At 40.9% G+C, this 23,173-nt stretch overlaps 1 protein-coding gene across 1 annotated transcript in view; it reads left to right on the forward strand.

Annotated features, from left to right (window-relative positions):
- The first annotated feature begins 295 nt into the window (after positions 1 to 295).
- The window catches only part of LOC149470221 (thread biopolymer filament subunit alpha-like), a 32,690-nt gene continuing 9,812 nt past the window's right edge, over positions 296 to 23,173 (forward strand). Inside the window, exons 1-8 of the mRNA XM_089666113.1 lie at positions 296 to 944; positions 5,831 to 6,042; positions 7,161 to 7,221; positions 10,806 to 10,901; positions 11,628 to 11,804; positions 13,328 to 13,453; positions 13,778 to 13,891; positions 15,539 to 15,645. Of these exons, the coding sequence (XP_089522239.1) occupies positions 345 to 944; positions 5,831 to 6,042; positions 7,161 to 7,221; positions 10,806 to 10,901; positions 11,628 to 11,804; positions 13,328 to 13,453; positions 13,778 to 13,891; positions 15,539 to 15,645 (1,493 nt within the window). The 5' untranslated portion in view covers positions 296 to 344. The remainder of the gene's footprint in view (positions 945 to 5,830; positions 6,043 to 7,160; positions 7,222 to 10,805; positions 10,902 to 11,627; positions 11,805 to 13,327; positions 13,454 to 13,777; positions 13,892 to 15,538; positions 15,646 to 23,173) is intronic.

Genomic DNA, 23,173 nt, shown 5'->3' on the forward strand with positions numbered 1-23,173 from the left:
AGTTCCAACAGCCATCTCCAGCCTGGAGCAGGTGGAAGGCAACGCTAGCCCTTGGCAAAGAGCTTAAATTTAGACGTTGACATTTTCTTCATTCTTTCAGCGGCTTGCTACCCCTTGTCTTGCGCTTGATCGCTCCTGCCCGAGGCCAGCTCCGCTCGCTGATTGTAGAGTTTGATTCCAGCTCCGGGAATTTTGATGATTCGTCTTAAAGTGTCTGCTCGCCCAATGGGGAGCGGAGTTTGTGCGTCTGCCCCGGACACCCCATTGACATATATAAGTGGCGGCTGCCTCGGCTGAGACTTCGCTCTGGACGGTGTCAATCTCGGATCCATCAAGCTCTCAGGATGACGGTGGAAAAGCAAATGAAAATCAGCGGCGCCGCTGTGCGCTTCGGAGGCTCGTATGGCAGCAACCGAGTGTTCGGCGGGATCAAGAGCTTTAGGTCACCAGTGCTAGGACTAGGTGGGGGCCTGGGAGGTGGCCTGGGCATGTCCAGGGCGTTCGGGTTGGGAGCTGCAGCTGGTGGAGGAGCTGGGCTCAGAGCAAGCTATGCCGGAGGGCTGAGATTTGGTTTTGGGGGTGGGCAAGGCTTTGGCTCCGCATCAGGCTTCTCCTTAGGGGCAGGCATGGGAGGAGGAATTGGTGGGGCAGGAGGAAGGCTTGGAGGAGCTTCTGGGCTGCTTAGGGGCCGCATAGGCGGGAGAGGCTTCAAGGTTGGTAGCTATGGCTCCAGCCCTTCATTCATGTTTGGTGGTGGAAGACCAGGAATGGGGGGGCTTGGGGGAATTGGAGGAATTGGGGGTCTAGGAGCTGGCCCAAGCGTTTCTGACATGCCGTCCATCGACCCATCTCTGCCTTCTGTGGACACTGTCCAAGTCACCCGTCAGAAGGAGAAGGAGGAACTCCAGAACCTGAACAACAAGTTCGCCCAGTTCATTGACAAGGTACTCTGCCTGCTTGGATCTCACCCAATTCTGGACTGAAAAATGGCCACTCATCTATGTTTGATTGAGGTGTGACTGTAAGTTTAGGGTCCATCTACACTGGCTTAAAGGATAAGTTCATCGTTTAACAAAAAATAATAAATACTTAATTTTTTTTGTAGGTAAAAACATGTACATTTACTATTTTTTGTTTTGGGAGCATGGAAAGCATTGCACCTGCAATCAGCAGATTGCTTGTGCTATACAGGGCTCCTGCAGACCTGTCAGTATATCTGCGTGCTTGTACCTGGTACACAAGCAGGTGCACACTGACAGGAAGACTTCATGAACTACCACAGCACTCAACAGCGCTGTGGTAGTTCAATGAGAACTACAAGCCAACAACTGCAAAGGTTGTCAGAACTTGTAGTTTTCTCATTCAGAGAAAGTCCCACACTAGCTGTGAAAACAGAGGATCAGGGGAGCCGGGGCAGTCCTTTTGTAACACGTCACATGTTACACCTTGAATATGGGTGTAACATGTTACATGTTATAAAAGATGATCCTTTAAAAAAAATACCAGTGCTCTTGGCAGAGAGAAAAACGCTAATTTTTTTGTGCTAGCATTTAGGCGCACTTTTTTTTCTGCCAAAAAAACGCTCTCAAAAAAGGTCTGAACTCTGAGCTTAAAATGTGCCTCTAGACTACCTAATGTGCATGGACACATAGGACAACATTAGATGCTTCTACATGCAAAACACTAAACTCCCTTTATGAGCAGCATTGTTTTTTTTAAGCCAGTGTGCATGGACCCTATTTAATTAGATGTATCAAAGAGTGCTGACCTGCAATAATTTATAGCAAGCAATTACAGATCAGCCTTCAGTAGCCCGACAACACTAAACTGTTGTCTGATTGGCTGTTATAGTTTACTATTTACAAGGGTGCTTTGATCCATGGTCAATAAGTCTATGGGTCAGTTAATTCATTAATGATTAGCTATCAAAAGTCTTATAGTTTTAAATTAATAGATCTGACCTGTGAAATCATGTTATGGAAAACAGTGCATATTGTTCTTTGAACCATTGCCATTTACTTCATGTTGTACAGGTTTCTTTGTAATTCATTTCAGTACTGCTTGTCTATGTAAAAGTCTGTTAGAGTTACAATTGCATGTTTCACATAACTATTTTTATATGGGATATATTTTATGAGATAGTTATAGGAAATGGACCTATAAATATCTCATTCACATAATATGAAGGAAGGTATTGTTTATAAGCTATTTATAAGACATGGTGAAACTCCATGGGGTGATATTGTAAAAGATATAAAACAACTTAGTAAATATTGTATCATATCTAAAGTAATGTATTTTGCAACAGTCTAGTAAATGTTTGTTTTCAGTCAGCACCCAGATAAAGTTGAAAAAAGCCTAAATTTTCCCATTGGCTGGGTGTATGAAGCGACCACAGATTTGACCGATCTGGTGAAAACCTAACTCTCTCACCCTTTATTATAGCTTTTCAGTCTATACCAGTCATTCCCAACCAAGGTTTCATGGAACCCAAAGGGTTCCTCCGAGGGTTCCTATGGGTTGCTTGAGCTGTGGCTGATGGATCTTCCATTTGATGATGTCTGCATAGTTCCAAGACCATCACCACTTGGCAACACCAGTTGCAGGACACCATTGATCTGTTTAGATCTCTGTAGGGGTGGCAATCTGACCTCCACTGTGAGGAAGGCAATTTTCCCATTGACCCCCAAAGAACTGGATTTAGTAAGGGCTTCCGTGAACTAAATATCATTTCTAGGGTTACTCTGGGGTAAAAATGTTGAAAAAAGCTAGTCTATACAGCAGTGCACAATGCTATGCTTCAATTAGATATTTCTCAGTAAACTGATTTTTACAGTTCAGCATAATAGATTGACCCTCTCCAGTTTGGCATGACTTATTTGACGGTCTAGATATAAATCAAGCCCTAACTTTGTGACCAGGATCAGAGATAGGAGGATAGGGCAACAGTGTTGTTCTTATCTCTGCAACAATTTTAACAATGCGCTCACTATAGTGGGTCTGCACAAGGGCTGACACCAGATTCATGGCCACAGAACATAAGTACTGTGTGTGAAAGATTTGTCTCAGGGAATCCCACATAATCTAGTGGGTCAGTCCCACCCCCCATCCTAAATCACTTCTGACATGTTGTAAAGCATAGCCCCTATTTCTTAAATATTACATTCTATAACACATACAGCTATACAACATTCTACTACATACTAACAGAAACACAATTACAGGGGCTGATTTACAAAAAGTAGAGCAAAAACAAAGTGTTGTAGAATACAGTAGTTGTAACAGAATATGTATCTATAGCAATCAATCAGGTTTCATCACATGCAGCAAGTAATGTCATTGTTGCTCCCATTTACCTATTTTATTTGACATTTTACATGTTCCGTAACATTTTGTGATGTGTAGTTTGCTTGTTTTTTTTAATGATGCACATAGTATATTGTGTTTCTTTAAAAGACAGGTAAATTAGAATTCCAAAACAGACTTTACACAGCAATGTAATTACATTTTTACATGTTTTCATACAGTATTACTATGGTACAGAGAATGCTGCAGCCTATATCAAACCAACTCCTAAATATTGATTATGCTAATGAATGATATGGTAGAAAGATGCTGGTAGCCCATAAAAGTTAATCCAGTAGCATCTACATTAATGTCATTTTGGATTGATGTAATTAAAATGTTGCTGTAGTTTAGGTTATCATTGTCAAACATTGTTAATCCTAATTTCTGTTATTGTACATATTAATATAATAATAAACTACAGCAGCAGTCACAGTTAGATGTGTCTAAGGGTGCACATTATACTTCCAGAAAAATAAGCATTTACTTCATATGCACAAGGAAGTAGAAATATCTGTACCAATATTCAGCAGATTACCGTATTTGCCGGCGTATAAGACGACTGGGCGTATAAGACGACCCCCCTACTTTTCCTGCTAAAATTTAGTGTTTGAGCTATACTCGCCGTATAAGACTACCCCTCTTCCAATGCACACCAGTAGCAGGAATAGTGCCCCATCATTGGTATCGGTGGCAGGAATAGTGCCCCATCATTGGTATCAGTGGCAGGAATAGTGCCCCATCATTGGTATCAGTGGGAGGAATAGTGCCCCATCATTGGTATCAGTGGCAGGAATAGTGCCCCATCATTGGTATCAGTGGCAGGAATAGTGCCCCATCATTGGCATTAGTGGCAGGAATAGTGCCCCATCATTAGTATCAGTGGGAGGAATAGTGCCCCATCATTGGTGTCAGTGGGAGGAATAGTGCCCCATCATTAGTATCAGTGGGGGGAATAGTGCCCCATCATTGGTATCAGTGGCAGGAATAGTGCCCCATCATTAGTATCAGTGGGGGGAATAGTGCCCCATCATTGGTATCAGTGGGGGGAATAGTGCCCCATCATTGGTGTCAGTGGGAGGAATGGTGTCCCAACATTGGTGTCAGTGGGAGGAATGGTGTCCCATCATTGGTGTCAGTGGGGGGTGGAATAGTGCCCCATCATTGGTGTCAGTGGGGGGGGGGAATAGTGCCCCATCGTTGATGTCAGTGGGGGGGAGGAATAGTGCCCCATCGTTGGTGTCAGTGGGGGGGAGGAATAGTGCCCCATCGTTGGTGTCAGTGGGGGGGAGGAATAGTGCCCCATCGTTGGTGTCAGTGGGAGGAATAGTGCCACATCATTGGTATCAGTGGGAAGAATAGTGCCCCATCGTTGGTGTCAGTGGGAGGAATAGTGCCCCATCATTGGTATCAGTGGGAGGAATAGTGCTCCATCATTGGTATCAGTGACACCAATGATGGGGCACTATTCCTCCCACTGACACTTGCTGACCCTGTTCTCGTATGGTGCTGCTGTAGCCAGCATATGTGGTTGCAGCAGCACCTCTACACTGACCACTTACCTGCTGGTCCTGCACTCGATTTTCGCGGGGCCGCTCGGCTCCACCCCCTCGCCGGTGATTGGCCGCCTGTGTGCCTTTCCTGAGCTACAGTTCTGGCGGCCAATCACTGGTGAGGAGGCGGAGCCGAGCAGCCGCACGAACATCCAGTGGCCGAACTGAAGGCGCAGCCGCGCTTTCTGGACCGGATCGTCGTGGGACCGGAACCAGGTAAGAAACAGCCGCTGCCCACCCCTGTACTTAGTGTCCCTTCCATTGGGGGAAGGGGGGGGCGGCGGCGGCAACGCGCCGCCCCCCTAAAAAGTGTCAGTATGCCGTATACCGGCGTATAAGACGACCCCCGACTTTTGAGAAGATTTTCAAGGGGTAAAAAGTCGTCTTATACGCCGGCAAATACGGTATGTCTTTGGAGCACTGGAATCCATGTTCCCTTACTGTAAAATGTGTATCACCTTCTATCATGAAACTTGCCAGCATTTTCAGATCAACCCTGGGAACTTGAATGATTTTAAATATAGCACAGTTTACTGGTGATCAATACATGTTATCTATTAGAACAGTGGTTCTTAACCTTGTTGGAGGTACTGAACCCCACCAGTTTCATATGCGCATTCACCGAACCCTTCTTAATTGGAAAAATAAAATATGATTTTTAAAATTCAAAACATAGGTATATATTTATACATAGGTGCACAAAATGAACAAAACCGTTAAGAACAAAGAACAAAACCATTAAAACATGATTTTCACACAAAAACAAAAACATAATAATGAATATTTACTGCACGAATCATATGAGTCGGGTGTGGGTCTTCACCTCTGCCGAACCTGCGAGACTGACTCACTGAACCCCTGGGGTTCGATCGAACCCAGGTTAAGAACCACTGTATTAGAATAATGTGAGTCTGCTTTTATGTGCTCTTCAGGTCCGCAGTTTGGAACAGCAGAACACCATACTCAAAGCTCAGATCAACCTCTACAACCGAAGTGACCCAAGTGGACCAGCCAATGCCACCGTTGTTACCACCACTGCTGTAGCTGGCTACAAAGCCCAGATTGACACCCTAACTCAAACCAAAACAGCACTTTTGGCAGAAATTGATCACTACAAGCAAGTGATTGGTGATATCCAAGTCAAGTGAGTGTCTTGTGGGTGTCATATATCAAATATAATCACAAATATCAATTATGTAAGCATTTGCCTTTAGTTACTGAGGTGTTCATATAATCAGAAACTTTGGTAGTTTTTAGGATAATCTCCCTTCATCCAGTCTAATAGGTGCACTATGACAACTTCGGAAACTTACTATTTCTCCCTAAACATCACTTAGTGCATCTAATGGCTTCTGTGTGACACTTGGAATGAGTCCCATATTAAAATACTATAAATTACATGTAAACACTTCCTTCAACTCCATTGTGAGCCAAATCTTCTTTCATTTGTGTTTCACATGCTTTCCCTCCGAGACACTGCAGCTCACGTTGGCAGGAGAAGCAGTGCTACCACCTCAGAAAGCAGTGACAGGAATAGGTGTGGCCAATTGATGATTGACAAGATACAGACTTTTAAATCAGCAGTGACAATCCTGATAGCCACACCCCCTGCCACAACTTGTCATCCAACTGCAGTACAAGCAGGAGCCTACATGAGGTTGACAACGCTGCTCTGAATTCAGAAGCAGTGCATTAGCATTGTCATTCCATCCCAGAACTCTGCATGAGGTGGAAATTACTGGCAAAATTGACATGAATTTTGGAGACTTTGCATGTAAAGGGAAAGAGCAAACTGTATTGTAGATGTATTTTCAGATAATGGGAGACAATTTCTACTTTAATTATTTTGTCAGTAGCTTGATGAACTTTGGTCCACTGTCAAACGTCGTATAGGATTCCTGGGTTTTTGGAGGTTCATTATGAGGTTTATTCCACCTGTAATGTCTTATATAAAAAGCAGCTATTGAAAACGTAATTCATTACAAAGTAAGAAGTGCCATATTTTAGCAGAATTTTCAGTTTTGCTGAGTTTGATATTTTTGAGTGTTTAACTCTCTGCCAGTTTACATTAATGCCTTGAAATTTGAGTACAATGCAATACATTGCAGCAGTTAATTTATGACAGCTGCACTCTTTTTCAAATCTAAGGGAGTGAGTAGCTGTGAAACCAGTCTATGTGTTGATAATAAGATGTATTATGTAATAACCACAGCTCTATGATCATCAGTAAGCACTAATGTGCTCTACCATGTTTGCCTTTAGGTACGATGAGGACAGTTCAGTCACAAAGACCCTGGAGGCAGAATGGACCACACTCAAAGAGGTCAGTATCAGTGTTAAAAGAAAAAGGTGTTAGTCTTGCAGTAGTTTATGGGTAAATCTCCAGAGTGTCCATGCTGTAGTCAGGAGAATTTGGGCACTTAGCCAAATGTTATGTATAGAATGCATTCCAACTCTTTCCACCTCACCAGTAAAGTCTGCACCTTTATTGATCTTTAAAGTTGAACTCCATATAGATATAAAAGACACAATGTAAGGCCCCACAAGGAACAGTGGAGAAAAAATTACCCTTCCACTCCACAAGCAAAGTCTTCACTTTTATTGATCTTTAAAGTTGAACACCAGTTAGATATAAACAACACAATTTAAGGCCCCACTAGGGGCGGTGGAGAAAAAAATATCTTTGAAGAGGGGCCTTCACTGCAATGGGTAAATGCTTGTTATATCTAGGGATAATACTTACTTTATTCTTCACTCCAGCATGCTTCAACCACACTGTTTGACTGCTGCTCTGAAGCCGGTTCGCTTCGGTGCTCCGTCAAGTGGTTGCACCCTGACACCATCATAGCAGACTAGCAGTTCTGCATTGTACAGTGGGGCAAAAAAGTATTTAGTCAGCCACCAATTGTGCAAGTTCTCCCACTTAAAAAGATGAGAGAGGCCTGTAATTGGCATCATAGGTAGACCTCAACTATGAGAGACAAAATGAGAAAAAAAATCCAGACAATCACATTGGCTGATTTGGAAAGAATTTATTTGCAAATTATGGTGGAAAATAAGTATTTGGTCAATATGAAAAGTTCGTCTCAATACTTTGTTATATATCCTTTGTTGGCAATGACAGAGGTCAAACGTTTCCTGTAAGTCTTCACAAGGTTGGTACACACTGTTGCTGGTATGTTGGCCCATTCCTCCATGCAGATCTCCTCTAGAGCAGTGATGTTTTGTGGCTGTCGCTGGGCAACATGGACTTTCAACTCCCTCCAAAGGTTTTCTATGGGGTTGAGATCTGGAGACTGGCTAGGCCACTCCAGGACCTTGAAATGCTTCTTACGAAGCCACTCCTTCATTGCCCGGGCAGTATGTTTGGGATCATTGTCATGTTGGAAGACCCAGCCACGTTTCATCTTCAATGCCCTTGCTGATGGAAGAAGGTTTGCACTCAAAATCTCACGATACATGGCCCCATTCATTCTGTCATGTACATGGATCAGTCGTCCTGGTCCCTTTGCGGAGAAACAGCCCCAAAGCATGATGTTGCCACCCCAATGCTTCACAGTAGGTATGGTGTTCTTTGGATGCAACTCAGCATTCTCTCTCCTCCAAACACGACGAGTTGTGTTTCTACCAAACAGTTCTATTTTGGTTTCATCTGACCATATGACATTCTCCCAGTCCTCTTCTGGATCATCCAGATGCTCTCTAGCAAACTTCAGACCGGCCCGGACATGTACTGGCTTAAGCAGGGGGACACGTCTGGCACTGCAGGATCTGAGTCCCTGGCGGCGTAGTGTGTTACTGATGGTAGCCTTTGTTACGTTGGTCCCAGCTCTCTGCAGGTCATTCACTAGGTCCCCCGTGTGGTCCTGGGATTTTTGCTCACCGTTCTTGTGATCATTTTGATCCCACGATGTGAGATCTTGCGTGGAGCCCCAGATCAAGGGAGATTATCAGTGGTCTTGTATGTCTCCCATTTTCTAATTATTGCTCCCACAGTTGATTTGTTCACACCAAGCTGCTTGCCTATTGCAGATTCAGTCTTCCCAGCCTGGTGCAGGTCTACAATTTTGTTTCTGGTGACCTTCGACAGCTCTTTGGTCTTCACCATAGTGGAGTTTGGAGTGTGACTGTTTGAGGTTGTGGACAGGTGTCTTTTATACTGATAACAAGTTCAAACAGGTGCCATTGATGCAAGTAATGAGTGCAGAACAGAGGAACCTCTTAAAGAAGAAGGTACAGGTCTGTGAGAGCCAGAAATCTTGCTTGTTTGTAGGTGACCAAATACTTATTTTCCACCATAATTTGCAAATAAATTCATTCCAAATCAGCCAATGTGATTGTCTGGATTTTTGTTCTCATTTTGTCTCTCATAGTTGAGGTCTACCTATGATGCCAATTACAGGCCTCTCTCATCTTTTTAAGTGGGAGAACTTGCACAATTGGTGGCTGACTAAATACTTTTTTGCCCCAGTGTATGTGAGGATAGCAAGGGTCTGCCCACAACCTGGAACATCGAAAAGAAGAGGAGAGATCTGGATTCTGCCAGAACAAGCAATAAGGTAAGTATTACAGCTTATTCCTCTACCTCTAGACTTAACGAGCAATTACCTCTTGATGTGGGGAGACTATTTTTTTTTATCTCAAAGTTCACTTTTAATGCAGCATTTATTGATACATTATTAAATGAAGAAAAAAAAATCAAATCTCCTGCACTGTCAGACAGGGTGGTGCTGTGTAATTCTCAGGACTGTATGGACAGAAACACAAATCCACTCATATGTGTAGAGATATATATTTAATTATTTAATTCTCCACCAGTATTGGTTTCTGTTAGTAAGCTGTACATGTCATGCTGGAGCATGTATAGTATTACTTTTTCTATTATATAGTCGGGCTACAAAAAAGTGTTAAAAAAATACATGTTTCAAATTCAAAAAATATGAAATATTGCATATTAATATTATGTAGCCTTGGATCCAGCCAACATTTAGTTTAGCTTTACAGGTGAAGCAAAGCATGTCCTTTGATAAAGGGGTAGAGATAATAATCCAATCAGGTGCAAGAAAATCTTTTTTTTTCCCAGTTTTGTTTACAGATGATTGCTTATTCAAATTGAACTCAGCTTTTACGTAATTCACTAAGCCTAGTTAACAAAGCCTTTTACTGTGTTAATAAATTATCCTCATTGAGTCATCAAAGCTTTGACTCATCCATTGTCAGAGAACTTACGTTCTAGGTTTCAATGAGAGAGAACCTCAAAGCAAACTGCTCCTTTGTGCTGTTTCTTTAGCTAACCCTTAGTGGTCTGGGTTCCTTGTATTGATTGTTTGTAATATTTATATTATGTATTTTATGTATTCTAAAAAGATGTTTTATTCCCACCCTCATTTTGCAGCTTTTGTAGAGTGTGTACTTCACACTGGCTAAATGGTTAGCACTTCCGCCTGGCAGTACTAGCATCGTTGGTTCGAATCCCAGCCATGGCACCTCCTGCCTGGAGTTTGCATGTTCTCCCTGTGCCTGCATGGGTTTTCTTTGGGTGCTCCGGTTTCCTCCCACACTCCAAAGACATGCTGTTAGGTTAATTGGCTCCTGTCTAAATTGTCCCTAGTGTGTATGTATGAATGTAAGTTAGGGACTTTAGATTGTACGCCCCCTGAGGGTTAGGGACTGATGTGAATGTACAATATATATGTAAAGCGCTGTGTAAATTGACGGCGCTATATAAGTACCTGAAATAAATAAATATTTACTAAGGAGCATATAATGCGTACATTACATACAGAAGTTCCATTATTTGTATTCATCATTTTCTACAGGAATTGACCAGGGGGGCTTCTCAATATTTGCAGCAGATACAATATTTGTCAGCATAACCTTAATAACTTTTCCAATTCTTTCTTTCAGGATATCGATCACTTGTACCTGACCATCTTCGACCTTCAGACCAAACTCACTGGAGTAGAGGATCAAATTACTCTTTCCAAACAAGTCTATGATGCTGTAAGTACAGGTCACTCAACACCATGGAAAATGGGAAATGGAAATGATCCCCAGACAAATAAGCCATGCACCTGGTAGATAAAATAATCATTTTGTCTGGATTTATACCACAATGTAAAATCAAAGCCACTGGTCATGCTGCCATCTTAAAAATCAGATTTTGTGAAATTGTGTCTGAATGCCAGATAAGTGACTTAGTTTATTACCCCAGCACTGAGAACTCTTCAGTGCAGCATCTCAGAGATGCCAGAATCAGAATTGTTTGGCCATGCACATCTAACAGGGACCTAACCCTAGAACTACAATGCAGAACAGAGGAAAAGTTTTTTTTTTTTTTCAACTGGAAAGAGGTTAAATGAAGGCATTGAGATCCAAAGTATAATGAACAAAAACATATTTTGAAGACTTAAATTCCATTTTACAATCTTATTTACCCAATACTTTAAAATTAGCATATGTCCAACAACTGTATGTGTGATGAAGAGCACTTTTAGAAGTTCTGGTTATCACCCTCTAGGGAACCCCAACCATCATATGATCACTGAGATCCATGCTCAAATCAGGAGCATCCTCTGCACAGAACAGAATGTATATAACCTCTTAATTCTATCTTCTGTTCCATATTTACTAAGGGGATTAGTAATTGCAAGAATTTTGACCTAATTTCTATGGCTTTAGAGGACTGCAACACATGGTAAATGATATATCTTGTTCTTCTGTATACAGAAAGTAAGAGAAGTTCAGACCATCATTACAAGTGGTACCAAAGCAGCCATTTCCATTTCATTTGACAACTATGCTCAAGCCGTGGACCTGACATCAGCCATCTCTGATATGAAATTACAGTATGAAGTACTCGTCCAGAAGACCAAACACGAGGCATTCGCAGCAGCTGAGAGCAAGGTGACCTTAGCAGATACCTGTAAAATAATCTCAACAACTGTTGTCAATTTCTTCTTCTAATCTGATTTCTGATTGTATTAGTACACAACTCTCGAGTCCCCTTGTAATCAACAGTGGGAAGCTTTTCCAACTGCTTTTTTTTTATGAACTGTTTATCAACACAGGCCTAGAAAACTAAAGCACTTACCCACAGGAACCAGAGTCCTTGACTCATTTAAAAGATGATACTTGATTGATTTCTGTAGGCGAGTGAAGTCATATCATAATGATAGAAATCATTTTGTCTGCTAAGGAGGCCTTTTTTATCTATTCTGCTCAATGCTAAAGCGGAACTTCACCCAAAAGGCTGCAAGCAGCACAGCCGTCTGCCCACAGTTAAGATGCTAGCACTGGGAACCCAAAAGCTAGTGAAGAACTAGCCCAGGTGAGGCAGTACTGGATCCCTGGTCAGGTGAGTGTTCAAGTCAGCAGCTACAGGATTTGTAGCTGCTGACTTTACTTTTATTTTTTTTCTAGAGTGAAGAACCTCTTTAACGATCCTTTAATACCAAACATTGGTAATTAAGGTATGGTGTGTTAATGCAGCTCATTAATTTGAATGGGCTGCCTAATGCACCAGAACAGACCAAACATTGCTCCTATAGCATTTTCTCTAGCACAGCATACTGCAGTGCAATGGTGTAAATAGGACATATAGTGTAGTAAAAGCCAAATACTAATATATTGGATACATTTGGGAATTATTAGGTCCCTTGAAAGGTTTTTTATTGCTTTATATGCCCTATTGGTAAGCTTTTGCTTCATTCCTTGTCCTTGTGACACAAGAGAAATTCTCTTTAATGTAATGAGAAATCTCCTCTTAGTCAATTGTCACTGAAACTATTTTGGATTCTCCATCTCTTTATGTGTTGGATACAGTGGTCACCAGGATAAAAAGTGTGGGTGATTCACACATAGTAATCAAAACCTGGCAGGAGCTTTAACACTTCCTCTCTAGTTAAAGTTATTGTAAACCCTTGAATATACTCAGTGAAGTTACAGGTCTCAGGTGATACACAGAGGTGAAATAAATCCTCCTAAATAACAAATAATAGTAATAAAATTGCAGCTGTTTATCTACAGCCATCTGTTCCCTACATCCATTTAAAGTGCAGAATTTACATAGGATCTCCCAGCTCTGAAAAGCAAGGGGTGGGGGGCTAAAGCTACATCAGTGAGAAAAGCTCAGAGAGCTGATTGGAGGGAAGGGATACACCCCCTTTACACCGCATACAGGAACAGAGCTGATGCTGTCAGTCACAGGCTGTGTCCTCCCCAGTCACCATTTTTAACTTAAGGAAAATTCATCAGATGTGACCGATGCTTATAGTAGACCAATGAGGAAGTGGACATAAATGTCTGAGGCTTGCAACAATTTCAAACATGTTTGGCTTTAAATGTACTGTGTGCAGTATTTTTAGTCTTGTCGCATTACCATGTTAAGCAGAATCCTTCACGTCTAACCTTTTTTGTCATCTGCACAGATTGTTCTGGCTTCTGGCTCCACACAACCATCTGTACAAGCCCTGACATCATTCAAGGAGGAGTACAGGTCGTTGAAGCTGCAGGTTGACTCAGTTCAACGTGAAATAGAAAGGATTAAGACCTTGGTAAGTATTCATTTATATGACAAATGTTTGAGAATATCAAAATAGTTTATGAATTTTATTAAAAAAATAAAATGTTATAGCTTTATTTTACCGACCTTTACAGCCTTTCTGCATACTCACAATACGGATAGATTTTTTTACATTCACTTTTTACTGTTTCTTTATTTGGGGTAGTTGCAGTGACTTGGTATTCCTTATGTTCTTGAATGCAAAAAGAAAAACTCATAAAAGTTGCCACTTTGTCATAATTCAGTCAGCATAATTTTTTCCTAGTAACAGGATGACCGAGGTGGCTTTATCAAAGCTTCTTTTCTTTTTTTACAGAACATTCAGCTGGAGACTCAGATCGCCGAGGCAGAGACCAGCACCAGCAGCGAGACTGACACATACCAAGAGCAGGTTACAGCCCTCAAGGCTCAGCTAGATGACATTAGAAAGGTAAAGAATGCTGACACAGATTCCTTTCTTATCCTATCTTTCAATTTCACTGTTCACATACTTCAGAGATAGAATCCTTATATAGGCAATGTGGGAACAAGAAATTCCTATTTATACTTGATCTGTGACTTATGAGGGCTGGGATGAAAAACCACTTATCTCTAACCATTAAATCATATGCAATGTGTGTAGAGATAAGTGCGTTGAATGCTAAACTAGCCCACTACCAATGTCTATGAATCTTAATGTGTGATAAGCTGCTGAGAAATGCTACACTTTGGCTATTGTTCCTTGTATTATTAAATTGTGTCTATAGCCAGGACTTTATTTTTAATTTAAAAGCAGTGCTTACTCTTTCCCACCAACAATTTGTTCAGACCCCTCATAAGGTTGCACTACAATACATCACGCTGTGCTGCATCCCAAATCATTTATCTTTTTCTATGGCTTCTCGGTCCTATAACTATTGGCCTCTGGGAACGCATCACTATGTCTTTCTCTTTCCCCTTCTAACTATATCTCCTTTTCTTCTCATATACTCCCAGTTCCTAGGTTTTAACTTTTCTCTTTCTCTTTCCCTATTTTATTTTCTTATTTTTCTTTCTGTTAATCGCATACATGATCATCACCTTCAATGTTCATAATGACGATTGGTCAACATATGGCTACACATATCTATTCTAATACCTACAAATATGACATCACATACTATCATACCCTCTGACCTCCTCCTGCTTGGCCCCCACCACAGCTTACATTTCATAACCTTCTTCTCCCTATATAGGTACCTTTCGCTACAACTCAATGTACATAGTTCCTCTCATCTCTGGGGCTATATAAGTGTCCTTATTTGAAGAATATTAGCCTTGCTTTGGTTGACGTACTTGAATTATTGCCAGCATTGTTATGTTGCCATGTTATACTTGCGAATTTCACCGTTGGTTGATATTAAGTACACAACAAAAACCAATAAAGATTCTTTAAAAAAAAAAAAAAGAAGTGCTGAAGAGTTAGAATCATTATCAGGTTTTTATTGTTGTATGTGTCTCCATTGGAAAAACGTACCTTTCCCACTTGTTCTGGTGACCACTGTCACGTGAATAAAAAGCAATGAAATATAGAATATGTTCAGCCATTATCAGAACAGGAATAGAAGGGAGATCTTCTCATGGGAACACTAGTTCAGGCGACAACTGTTAAATATTTATTTTATCATAGGTCTGTCAATTTACGCAACACTTTACATATATATTGTACATTCACATAAGTCTCTAACCCTCAAGGAGGGTACAATCTAAGGTCCCTAACTTACATTTGAGCCAATCAACCTACCAGCATGTCTCTGGAGTGTGGGAGGATACTCTTGCTGGTGCAGGGAGAACATGCAAATTCTATGCACGGAGTGCCATAGTTGGGATTTGAACTGACAACCCTAGTCCTGCCAGGTGGAAGTGCTAACCACTTAGCCACCATGCTGCCAATGTAATAGAGGTTTTCTCCATTGTGGAGAGTTCCTCAAATGTTATGTTATGCCTACAGAACAGAAATGAGGGGAAATCTCCTCAACATATACAGCAAAGTAGGGAAACAAGCTACTGTACAAATCAGTCCCAGTTTATTCTTATTTTTTATCTTACTTCCTCATAGCAAATTGCCCACTATGGCCAAGAATATCAGGATCTCCTGGCAGTGAAGATGGGATTAGATGTAGAAATTACAGCCTACAAGAAACTGATGGACAGTGAAGAATTAAGGTAAGTGATACCAGTAAAAATTGGAAACATAGGACAAATGCATACAGATTTCTGAAGAGCCATCTCTGAAGGTTTACTAGGGTATCTCACAGCTACAGGGGGCAGTGCAGCTATACTGTAGACCGCACATTACCCTGCTACAATGCAGACCTGTTTTTATTTTATAAACTTTAAGTAAGTTCCATACAGAGATTGACAGTGGCCGACTTCATCCTGTTCTCTTCAGTCTGCTTGTCTGGTTTTTAAATAATAACATTTACTCTACAGCTTGGTCTGCTTTCCTGACAATGAGATCCTTGAAATATTTCTACTTTAAAAAATGCTGCAGAAAAATGTGAGACCTGACATAAATATGGAATAATGGAGCTAAATCCAAAGGAAGCCTTTTACAGCATCAGCTATATCTCAGTGGAAATATCTTGATCTACTAGGATTTGCTGCTGTAATTATGGGTTACAAACACCACCATATTAAGACCAGCACTGTGACCAGTTTGATCACACTGTGCTACTATACAATGTAGAGTTAAAAAAGAGTGATTCCAAGAGCTTCCATCCATCAGAAACCCTCATTATTGTAAGAGTTGGTTTCTGCTATTAATATAAACAACCACCAATTTCTTCATTTTTATGAACAAAAAGGAACAGCATTTTCAAAAAGTACACTGCATCTGCATGTTAGTTAGATAGAAGGTTCCTCTGGTCCCAACATCCCAGCAGATTTCTCACCATCCATCATCCTAGCTGGGATATTTTTATGTCTAGGGTGTTGTCTCTCAACCTTTTTTAGTTGCGACACACGGTTTAAAAGTATCCCCAGTCCAAAATATAAAAAACATAAATGTTACTTATCACTGGGAAACCTAAGCTTGGGACAATGTACTCAAGCACCTTGATGAAGTTAACATCACATTGAAAACCCCCCTTCACATTGAATGTCCCCCATCATATTAGAGTCGCCTCTTCATGTCAGAGGCCCCTATAATTTCAGAGGTCCCCCTACATATTAGGGTCACCCCATCACAATAATGTTCTCCCTACACATCAGGGTCCACCCAACACAATAATGCTCCCTCTATACATCAGAGTCCATCCATCACAGAGCCAGAGCCCCCCCCCCCCCATCACGTTAGAGTCTTCCCATCACACTAGAATCTCATCTATACATTATAGATCCCAAATCACACAAAGTTCTCTCATCCATCTCTGTTCCAAGGCAAACTGGGGTTTGTTCTTGAGGAATCCTGGAGGACCTGAAAGAACACCCCAGGGTGCTGCAGCACCCTGGTTGAGAAACACTGGTTTAGAGCCCAGTCTTACATTTTTGAATATATTCCTTACACAGAGGTTTTAAACTTATGAGGTATAGGGCACATCAACTGTGGCCCCTTACTGTGCCAAAGGGCCATATATAATTTTCAATATATGCAATGATACAGAAGACTGCAGACATACTTCAGAAGTTGTCCAGAAACTGCAGAAATGCTACAGGTGTGAACTGAAGACATGTTACTTTAGAAAGTCATTGTTACATGAGACTGTTAGACATTTCTGCCATTACAGTTCCTTTACCTATTAATGCTCCAGCTCCAACTGCCAACTGTTGGGGTTTGCAATGGACCACACAACAAGTACTAGAAGGCTTGCAGGTTAGTCTTCAGGGCTGTAAAACATCAGTTGAAATTAAATTGTACCAACTGCACGCCCAAAGTACTGCTAAAAAGAATGTAGTGTTTGATTAACCAAAGAAATAGGGTCATTACGCTAGTTTTGTTTCCCATTCTTCCATCCTGTATGGCATTGTTAGCTATTTATTGTCTCTTCTGGCAACACTGGTCGGTGTTGAAAGAAATGCAGTATTAAATTCAGGTCTGTAGCCTGCAGCACAGAATATGTCACAGTCACCCCCGTGTTCTTTCAGAAACTCCTGCCTTTACTGACCCCGCTATTCAGTCTCACTGTGAACAGCTGTTTCCATGAACCCAGCTGATTGATAGCCAGTTTTGCTGAGTAACGGAGTGTAGCCGACTGTAAATTAGAGAGCTGTGCTAAAACAGCCCAAGAACATACAGTAAGAATGGGATGTATTAATCAGACTCTGGACAGATCAGGCAAGGTGACCATTCGGTAAATTCAGGACAGGCGGCCCTGGGCGAGATTGAATGCAGCATGGTATACCTCACTGGGTAAACAGCAGTAAAATACCTCTCTTTGTGGGAGCACTTGCTGCGGCTCAGCTAAATACCTTTTACAATCGGATATATGCTACATTCACTGCTATGTTTATATTGTTTGAGTGTCATACCAAAGCAGTGCAGTCATATTACATTTTCTGTAAGTGTTAGATCTTGTATGTATGTCAGTGTATGGTAGAATATAACAACGAAGTGGCCTACTTACTATATATAAAAGCATATACAGTATATGGAAATAGACACTGAGAATGAGAGAGAAAGAGGTCCAGACAAGCAGTTTCACATAAATGGATCTACTTCAGTTATTTATATTATTGCTCCTGAAATCTTATTTTCTTATTTTATATTTGAAATTATTTTTACATCAGGTATAGTGTACATTTCATTTTGGTGCCCTTGTGATATCTGCATGTTCACAAAATATATGTATATAAAAGATAAGGCGGCACTCAGAGGGCTTGAAATGTGAACACTCATTGATAAGGCTTATTTCCATATCACTCAGCCTAGCTACATATTATTGTGGGTTGGGAATGCACTCAAAATCACTCTCATTGCCGACCCACAGGCAAACATGCTGCTCTTTAGCAGATGCAAAGGGGTGCCAATAATTGTTAATCAGCAGAAGTGGTGCAGTTTCGTGTGCGCCAAACCACATGGTGCCACAACACTATACGGCGCAGTGCGTTTTAAAAAAAAAAGGGTCAGGGACTTCTTTTCTTGCGTTTCTATGAGTAGGGCAACCCATTGAAATGAATGAGCTGCCTACACACAGACCACAGGTTGCAATACTGTGAACCAGGGATAAGTTCTCACCTTTCAAACTCTGTGTACCACCTTATCTTTTGGATTATATCTGTCTCATGCCATGCTGAGTACATAGACCCATTTTCTCTGGATATGTGTGCAGTAGCAACCACTGGATTTTATATACATATATATATATATATATATATATATATATATATATATATATATATATATATATATAAAATAGCACAGGTCTTTTAGACTGATAAAAAGCTTTGTTTTGTTGTATTTTGTAAAATAACAAACATCTCACACTTACCTGCTCTGTGCAGCAGTTTTGCACAGAGCAGTCCCAATTCTCTTCTTCTTGGGTCCTCTGCTGGCACTCCTGGCTCCTCCCCCTTGACTAGTGCCCCCGCAATAGCAAGCCATTTGCTATGGACGCATGTGTGTGTGTTTGCTCCAGAGCCTAGTCCGATGCATCCAATAGACACATAGAACCGTGTTTCAGCCCTGCCCCCCGTTCTCTCCTCATTGGCTCACTGGCTGTGATTGACTGCTGTTTCTTTGCTAATGAGGAGAGAGTGACCTGGGACAGCCGAGGCTCCCATGCACATTGCTGGATAGAGATTGGGCTCAGGTGAGTATTAGGGGAGTTGGTGGGAGGAGCAGTGCATAGATTTTTTACCTTAGAATGCACGAAGGTAAAAAAAACCTTCAGCCTTTACTACTACTTTAACAACCCCCAGCAGCATATACCCACACACACCTTTTTTACATCCATTCGCCAGGTAGGAGTGACAATGTGACTTCCTCCTCTCATGTGACAGAACTGTCACATGAGATTGAGGAAGTAGTGCATAGCTCGGTGTAAGCTCCATCAAGTTGTTTTAGAACTTACACAGATCTTTCTTTCCTACCCCTGTCTTTCCTATCCCATCAACTGGGATATATTATTTTTTATAGCAAAACTAGAGTTTTCCTTTAAAAGTGACTGCCTTTGTATTTGGAGGAAAAAAAAGACTGCCTTTGATTAATGTGTATCTACACAAGAAACAATATTTGCTATATTGCAGCTTCCAAGTATTTCAATGTGGTGTCTGCATTAGTATTTTTAGTATATTTTTTTTAGGCTGTTTTTCCTTTTTATCACCTGGTGATCCTGCCAGTAACACTTCCTGTCCTAGGGTGACAACGCTCATTCACTATACTGTGACTACAGAGTATCAGTGAAGTCACTGTAGGACAGGACTACAGACTAAAACTCCTCCTCTCCTCTTCTCAGTAATATAAGGGAGAGGTTAGCAATGTGCCTGATAAAGACTGCCACACATTTAAACAGCAAATGAAGTTAAGATTTCTGGTAGGATCAACATGTATTTTTTGCACATATCACCCATGTATAACAAAATGCTTTCAATGGTATTTTTAACAGATCAAAAGAGAGTGAATAAAAGATGTTCATTCTTAAGGTTTACATATACTCTAATTACTGGTCTGTGAGCGTTTACAGACTAATGATTATGTTAGGTGTTTTTGCTTCGTTTGCAGCTCTATAAGTCTTTGCAAGCATGGGGAGGCAGGTCTCTGAATGGATGTAACATATGCTACGCAAAAATTGGCACCCTTATGTTATAGCTATTAAAAAATTCAGTGGGAGTCTAAAACTCTATTACAAAAATTATTAGAAGTTATTGAGAGTGTTATACAACATCATATTTAATTACATTAAATTGACAATAAAAGCATGCATCCATCTATTCCAATAACCTATGGGATTTTTTATTTTTTACTTTTATTTGGCACTTCCTAATAGCAGGGCATTCCCCTGCCTGAAAAAGTAATATTGAAAATATCCTGAACCAAGCATTTATTCAGAATCCTGACACTGGCTGGAAGTTTTCTGATATAATCCATTTTAAATTATTTAGCAGAGCAATTTAGAGTCGAGAGGGACATGTCAGCCAAAAATAAGCAGAGATTGAGAGAATGTGAAAAATATACTGGAGTGAAATAGCTGGATAATCAAAATGTGACTGATTACATTATGGCCTCCATAGTCTGTCATTGCCTGACAGCTATATTGCCCAGGAGGTCAAGTTGCACTTGGGGGCCGATGTTTTATACTGCAGCGACAGGCAGGTCTTGGCTGTACATCTGTCTTTTTTTTTACCTTTCTATGAAATCAGACTGGAAAGCATTAAACAGATACTGACTGAACTGCCACATAGATAAAAATACCTACACACCTGTAATTTAGTATTAAATGTAAAGGGAGGGTTAGGAAGACCCTGCATGGGCTCTTCCAGCAATAAGGACTTTCAAGCTGTCATGGTTCAAGTCTACTGGTCATCAGAAAAATGCTAGTTCCCTGGCTGTCATTGTGATGCTCTGGCTTCAATGTCTTTGACCCAGAACAAATACGGAGATAAGGAATTACATGCCTATTCAAGGTCTGGAAATGCATGTTACACGCCTATTCCAGGTCTGGAAATACATGTTACACGCCTATTCCAGGTCTGGGACTGAAGTGTTAAAGCCAGACATGGCAAGCAATTCGCATTTTTAGAAGGAAGTTAGAAATGGCAGTTCTGTATTCCTGTTTTGACAACATACAGACTTAATGCATGGTAACACAATGCATTCATGCACATTAACATGTGCTTCGCTAAAGCCTAACTCCAGACACAATAGTGTTTTTAATCTTTAGTGCTGAACTCCAGCCATAAACAAGTTTTGGCCATTTGTACTGTAAACATAAATGAACACTAATGCATTGTGTGCAGTGCAAGGCATTCTGTGATTGGAGATTGTGATATTCATTCACACCTCCTCCAATCAAAAAAAAAAACCTCTCATCCCTTGAAAAGAATGAAGGACATCTTCGGAATGGAAAGCGACTGACCCCCTGTGACCTGTGTCACAGTCACACTGGAACGGTGTCAGTGTTCTGACTGTACTATATGGAGGGAATAAAAGTATGAGTATTAAATAACGCAGCACATTTACCACACTTCATTATTGTTCATTTATATTTACAATGCAGATGGCCAAAGGTTTTGGCCACAGTTCAGCTTTAATAGTCTCATTGACACTATGTTTTTTACTATTTTAGGAGGACTCTAATCTCCGCTGAGCAATTCTGATACGCACAGTGGGGAGGAACAGTAGAATTATGCCTATATTCAACACCATTTCCAACCTTGTGCCTCCATCCTCCACACTCTGATGTACCAATTGCAAAGTACAGTACAATGATGACATTTGTGCCATGCTTTGTGAATGGCATGGCAGCGTAAGGGGAAGAAGGCACAACACTGGAACTGGTGTGGATTGTAGACCCTGATCTGATACAGAGGGAGCTGAAAGTGTGCACCCCCACTGTACATATTAAAATAGTTCAACACAACTTAGAGAGCTCCTAAAATAGAAACAATAAGTGTTAATGTGACTAGTAAGGATTAAAAAACTAAAAGAGCTGAGTTGGGCTTTAAGGCAGCCATTTATTTGGGGTTGCAGCGCAGCTTAACACTTAGAAAAATGGGACATGACCCATTTTCCAAATGCAGCAAATCACAACACACGGCATGTGCATTGTACTGCATTGCCTGCTACTTTTATTAGTGCATTGGGCTGTCATTCAAAATGAATAGCTCTGCACCCCACTTCATGCATTACAGTGAGTTGTGGTTACACAAAATAAAATATGCGTTTTATCACATGTTGCCATAACGTGCCAGCGGGCTAGCTCAGTAGATTGCATTAAAAAAAGGCCTGGATTCTTTCTTAGATACACAGAATATAAATGGATACTAACATTTACAGGTAAAGTTGATCCAGAGAATATCCAATTGTGTCACAGGGGATCAGGAAGGATTTTTTTCCCTGCAGGAGCAAATTGGATCGTGCTTTGCTGGGTTTTTTGCCTTCCTCTGGATCAACTGTGGGTATAGGATTATAAAAATGTTTCTCTTTTTTTTTAAAGGTTGAACTGAATGGACTTTTGTCTTTTTTCAGCCAGACTAACTATGTAACTATGTAACACATAAATATAACTGAGCCCTCAGGCCTAATTTATTTCAGTGTGTTTTTCTGATAGGATGTTGTATTTTTATTGCTGCCTGGTTCTCCAGAGTGGGGGCTTTCCCTCACTTCCTGTCCCGGTGACCACTGCCACTGAATATTAAGTGATTAAAAGCCTTTGCAGCAGGATTGCAGGCAGCAATAAAAAACTGACTGAGGTTCTAATGTTTTCCTGTACAATTAAAATGTTTTTAATACTCTATAGTCCTACTTAGAGAGATATTCTGTTTCAATGACCACCCTCACTGTGCATACAGTAACACTCTGGGACACTGACTCTGTCATGTTATGAAATGCATGTCAAGTTTTCTTTTTGTTTCACATGCTGCTTACTTTTCTCTCTTGGGAATAACACTATCAGAATTTTAGCTCAGGCTGACAATCAATACAATACTCAAACAGTGGTATCCCTGGATGGATTATCCTTTATGTAGAATAAGCACAAAGGTCAGTAAATAGTGCACAGAGATGCCCACCTAGAAACCAATCAGAACTGACTTC

This window comes from Staurois parvus, unplaced genomic scaffold, assembly GCF_062004578.1.
Source record: "Staurois parvus isolate SC_StPar_1 unplaced genomic scaffold, SC_StPar_1.0 ptg000050l, whole genome shotgun sequence".
NCBI lineage: Eukaryota > Metazoa > Chordata > Amphibia > Anura > Ranidae > Staurois > Staurois parvus.